This window comes from Polyodon spathula, chromosome 1 (genome assembly GCF_017654505.1).
Source record: "Polyodon spathula isolate WHYD16114869_AA chromosome 1, ASM1765450v1, whole genome shotgun sequence".
NCBI classification, from domain to species: domain Eukaryota; kingdom Metazoa; phylum Chordata; class Actinopteri; order Acipenseriformes; family Polyodontidae; genus Polyodon; species Polyodon spathula.
Window position 1 is genome coordinate 24,477,126 of NC_054534.1, and position 5,578 is coordinate 24,482,703.

The following is a 5,578-nucleotide window of genomic DNA, read 5'->3' on the forward strand; positions in this document are numbered from 1 at the left end:
CCCATGCAAGATTGTTTTTTGGTGACTTACAGCTGTGGCTAAAAGTTTTGCATCACCCTATAGAATTAATACAGCTTCATGAAGTTCAATGAAACCTAGCAGAATAATATTACCTTAACATACTGAATTACATACCGCTTTTTACTTTTCCACATACTTAACGAAGTTTAGTTTATTCTTTTAGTGTCCTACCAGGACAACGCCATTAAACTGTGTCATCAATTAATGTCAGTAATGAAGCCTTTGAACAAGGAAAAATAACCAAACATGAATGATTGCTTATCATTTTGTGCTGTCTCTTTTATATGCAGGTCAAAGGATAAACATGGGAAGTTTACCTGATGCTAGTGTTCTTTCTACACAGATTCATAATACCCTCATCAGCTACCACAGCACTGGAGAGGAGTGGAGAGTCGCAAAGAAAACAGTAAGTACTTCTGCTACAATGAAGAGAAGTACTGAGGCAGGCTCCAATTAATAAAGAGTTCAATGGCATCATTAATTATAGTGGCAGTGTGTCTTTGTGGCAGTTTAGTGGACCTGGTTATCCATGTCAGTGTTTTGATTTCTTGCTGCACCTATATTGTGGGAGATGACAGTTCATGACTGGTTAGGACCTAGATGGGCTTTCTCATGTACCCCATTCCAGGGCATGATGTTAAGGTCATGAAGAGCAAGGCAATGTTGCCTTTGTTGGGCATGAAAATTCTGGGGCACCAAGGCAGTTCTAGGGGGCAAAATGTAAATCCATCTCACTAGGCGATTTCATACGCATTCATAAAACAACAAAAAATAAATACAGATCCTATTATGTTGAAGAAAGTTGAATTCAGACAAACACAAGTCAGTGTTTTCTGAGTGATTCACACACTAATTGTTACAAAAATAAAAATATAGGGGGTAATGTTCCTTTGTAAAAATTAAATAGAATAAAAAAATCAAATTTAAAAACATAAACTTTCATAATGAAAAAATACAAAGTGTGAATATTGAGGGTATTTTTAGTAAAGTCTGTCACCCTGTTAACAAGAGCTAACTATAGCGCTTGTTGGTGTCCTGTAATTACAGCTTTTTTTAAACCCTCTATGCCATGTGTTTCATAATGCATTAATTCAATGCATTTTTAAATGCTAAAAATAGTATTCTTTCAGAAATTGAGATTTTCATGGAGAATTTGATATTATTATTACACGGCACTGGTTCTAATCCATGGAAATTGTGAAATCCATGCTCACCATGAAAAAATACAGCCTTGGTGATACAACAGCACAAATAAGAGATGTCAGTGAAGGGGAAGTTAAAAAAGCTAGATTTTCAGGCAAACTGACGATTTACCTGTGGCTGGAGTTTAATAACGATATTAGTTGTTTGGTCTGCAGTGTCTGCATAATTGAAGTTTGCTCAACACTGTGACCTGTACAAACAACGTGGCTTTGAAAACAACCTGAAATAGAATATTTGCCAGGCAATGGAGAGTGCTCTGCATCACAATGATGTGATGGATGTACATAATGTTAGATTTACATTGGAGAGACTTTATATAGTTTCACAGCTCTTGAAATATACAGTTGCAAAGGATTTACAGTTTTGTTATGGTGCATTGCTGGACACTCCATTCAGGAAAATAAAGGAATGCTGTTTTAAAGCATACACATTCTAACCCCTTTTGTGAAAGCACACGTTTAGTTAAAAAGCAGAGTTACGTAATGTAGTGAGAATGTATTACATAAAATAAATGAAAACAGAAATCGATGCACTTCAAGATTGTGCTGTCTTTCCTACTCGTTTCATAACGCAGGGAGCTGCTACTTGAACCATGTCATAGCTACTTGATCAGTTTTTTGTTTTTTTTCGTGTAAGAATTGCAGCAAAACTAATAATCTAACTTTTGGTTGTTTTGGGGGGAATAAAACCGAATTACAACACGGCAATTTATATAAACTAAAGACATGGAAGGAATAATGTAGTACTGCACTTAACTGCTCCATACCTTACCATATTCTACTACTGCTCTTAATTATAACTGCTTACTGCACTTACTGTACTACTTTTAAGCACTTACTGTACTTTTGTTTCTTATTTAGCATAATTTAATGTACCATTCTGCGTAACAGAATTTATAACAAAGTATTTTAATTTAATATGATGGTAACAGGGATTCAAGTAATTGTATACCTGTAGTACAATTACATCTGAGGTAATTAAGTGTTGATTGTATTCTAGCTGATAGAATAATGTTTGAAAGATTATTGTAATTTACATAGCAATATTTAAAATAAATATAATAAATGTCATTTTTTTTTCTTTTTTCCAGAAAGATGTAACGGTATGGAGGAAGCCACCTGAAAAATTAAATGGATTTCTGTACTTTGTTTTTTAAAATGTCCTAATAATTCTGTTTCTTTGTTATTTGTACGGTTAGAAATTATAATTGGCTTCCTTGTTTAAAAATAATGTACATTTATATGCTGTTGTGAAAACTGTTTAAGCTACTGATAGAACACCCCAGTGGTGCATGCATAAGCATTGTATAATATGATGCAGGCTTTACTACATTAGGGTCACGTCTAGTCTTGCTTCCTTGTCCTCCTGAACAAATCCACTAGTTTGTATACTTTATTGTATTGTTGCTACATCACACAAAGGGAATAATAGCTTTCACTAGCAATTTAAACATGTTTTCTTGTCTTAGTTATAAAACTGAAGGGAATGAGCCCTGGTCCTTACCGGCTAGACTGGGACAGTTTGATTACCTCTATGGACATTGCTGAAAAGTTTGACCAGGTGAGATTATATAATATGAACAATAAATAAAATACTGCTAAATTTCTACGGGGAAGGTAAAATTATTGTCAGTTACTGACTGAAAGGAACATTTCTTCCCAGATTGGCTCTTTTCCTGGCATTCATTTCTGATGTTATTAGTAATGTCTGCCTGTCCTGCTTAACAGTTATGTACAGGGGCCTACCAAATTCACAATACATTTTCATAAATTTCACAGTCATAAGATTTTAAAAATCACAAATTTCACGGTTTCAGTTGTTTAAATTTCACGGTTTCAGTTGTTTAAATTTCACGGTTTCAGTTGTTTAAATCTTATATTTCACGGCGGTGTAACAAAGTATTATCGTAGTTAAAAACTGCAAGTGTTAACAAAAGCATGTGACTAACAACGTAGAAACGCTAAAAGAAAATCGAATCGAAATCCAGAGCATCACTCTGATTGTGACGTTTCTGTTTATGTTATTATTTAAATGTCGTTGTATGCAACAGTAACTCAAAAACTATTCTGAAATGCTGTTGTTCTTTCATTCCCTGTCTCTGCGGTGTAAATGCCTGTCGTATTTAGACACAGTGCTCTCTGCATCCACAGAGTTTGTTGGAATTGACAGACAGACAGCGAGGGCAGGGACGGGTCTGTAGCTGGACATATATCCGGACAAAAAATTATAAACGTGAAGTCTGTGAAATTACTGACGTATTTATTTATTTCTGCTGCGTGTTTGTTTTTTGTTATTTTTGGTTTTTTTATTTATTTCTTCTCATACTACTACTTGGTGTTTATTTGTCTTCCAAATTATTTTACTTGATCCGCTGCAGTAATGACTGTAGCACTTTTTGATTTATTTTGGACACATTTATAATGTAGGTCTAATTTGACTCGTCTAACAGTACTACCAATTGAGATACCGAAGGTCCTACTAAACCCGCCCGGATGCCCGTGTCTACCAATCAGTGAGTAGAGCCCAGGTATTGGCTGTTGTCAAGTGTCAATCAATAAAGCATGTCCTGTTCGTGATGAGCTTTCTTTTTTTAAACAAGCAAACAATCGTATCAGGAACCTGTAACGGTACATATAACTGCATTGGATTTTACTATAGGGTAAACGTACACAAAAGACCAGATTTCACGGTACGTGACGCATTTTTCACATCCGTGAATTTGGTAGGGCCCTGGTTATGTACAAAGCCTCAGGGTGTGTACATGCTTGAGTAATGGGACACATTATCTTTTTTATATATTTTATTTCTCATTATGAATATTAGCCATTTGTTCAGTTGTGCACAAAATTACCTGGAGGGGGAAGGGAGCAGTGCTACTCTCTATTCTGACAAATCAGGCAAAGTTCATTTGTTTTCCCATTACGGCAACATAGAAATATATATTTAGACAATTTCAATCCTATATTCCAAGTTTTTTTTTTCGGAAACATTTTGCAATGTATTTGCTGTCTGATGTTTAATTGATTCGCCTGGCTCATAACTTGCTGTACATGTAAAAACCACCCATCTAACTGAAATGCTCTTTCTACATCAGGGCTGTTGTATGATGCGCGACACCACAGCAGGGTGGAACATCATTGCACCAAGAGAGTTCATTGACTTCTCCTGCACTGCAGAGTATCAGGATGGACTCCTGTCTTGTGGTGAGAGTTGCAGCTGACAGTCGTTTGTGTACTGGGATACAATAAACAAGCTGTTTTTGTGCAAGTAAAACTAAGGGAAAAAATGTCTTAATGTGGTAGGTAAATGGCAAGAGATTAATTACAATACCTGGCAACAATCCCATTTGATTGAAGTAAAAATGTGAAGGAACAATAATACAGTACTTGACGAATTTCTCATTTCAGGCACTGCCAGTGACCAATAGCAAAGAGGAATAAATCATTTGGCTAGATTGTATTTTTATTTGAAATAGTCCTTGAAATAGGAGTGCTTTGTAAATAAATCAGGAACATGTCCTGCATCATTTTTAATCTTTTTGTTTCATCTAATATAACTTAATATTTCTGTTTGACACTAATTCAGCTATATCGTCTTTATCTGAGCTGCTGCATTGTTCACTGAATGAACCCTTCATACTGGGGTTGCAATGTGTAACATGAAACGCGCCTGTTCTTTTTATGAAGGTGTAAGCTTCGACTATGGTGAGGCAGGGCAGAGCTGTGTCCGCTGGTTCAATCACCCACGTGACTGGTCCTGTGTTCCACAGAAAGACAATGCAGACCACAGCCTCCTGACCGGCTACATACAGACTGATCTCCGAGAGATGCTGCCACAGTCTGCAGTGTTCTCTGCCATGGCCAGCACTCTGGTTAATTTCTATACAGACTTAAGGAAGGCGTTGAGAATGTAGTTCCTAATGTTCTACACTCTTTAAAGGAGCATAACCCTAGCAATGCAAAACAGCTCAGGGTAGGTCATACAAACCTAGTAGATGTTTTTCAGTGTTTGATATACTGCTCTATGGATATCATTTCATGTGTGCATGTATCCTGTTTGATAGAAGCCTTTGGTTCAGACAGGTTTCTAGTAAGATTTTAATTAAAACGTATTCCATAAGTTCTTTCTGTGAAGATTTCCATAATAGAAGTCAGCATGAAGATATATATATATATATATATATATATAGGACCAAAAAATGGAACCATCAATGTAGTCACTTAATAGGGCGTTGGGCCACCATGTACGGCCAGTATGGCCTGTATGCGCTGTGGCATAGAGTCTACCAGCCTCTGGAATTCTGCAGGAGGGATGCGGCACCATTCTTCCACGAGAAAGTCAGTCAACTCACGAC

General features: G+C 36.4%; 1 protein-coding gene across 1 annotated transcript; it reads left to right on the forward strand.

Annotated features, from left to right (window-relative positions):
• Positions 1-2,721: 2,721 nt before the first annotated feature.
• LOC121294608 (stAR-related lipid transfer protein 4-like) lies at positions 2,722-5,137 on the forward strand. Its single transcript, XM_041218532.1, has 3 exons — positions 2,722-2,784; positions 4,319-4,427; positions 4,911-5,137. Exons 1-3 carry the CDS (start codon positions 2,758-2,760, stop codon positions 5,135-5,137), a joined length of 363 nt encoding a protein of 120 aa, XP_041074466.1. The 5' UTR covers positions 2,722-2,757.
• The last annotated feature ends 441 nt before the right edge of the window (positions 5,138-5,578 follow it).

Coding starts and splice junctions, on each gene's coding strand:
- LOC121294608 (XM_041218532.1), top strand. CDS start 2,758: ATGGACATTGCTGAAAAGTTTGACCAG. Junction 2,785..4,318: donor TTGCTGAAAAGTTTGACCAG/GTGAGATTATAT, acceptor TTTCTACATCAG/GGCTGTTGTATGATGCGCGA. Junction 4,428..4,910: donor GGATGGACTCCTGTCTTGTG/GTGAGAGTTGCA, acceptor CTTTTTATGAAG/GTGTAAGCTTCGACTATGGT.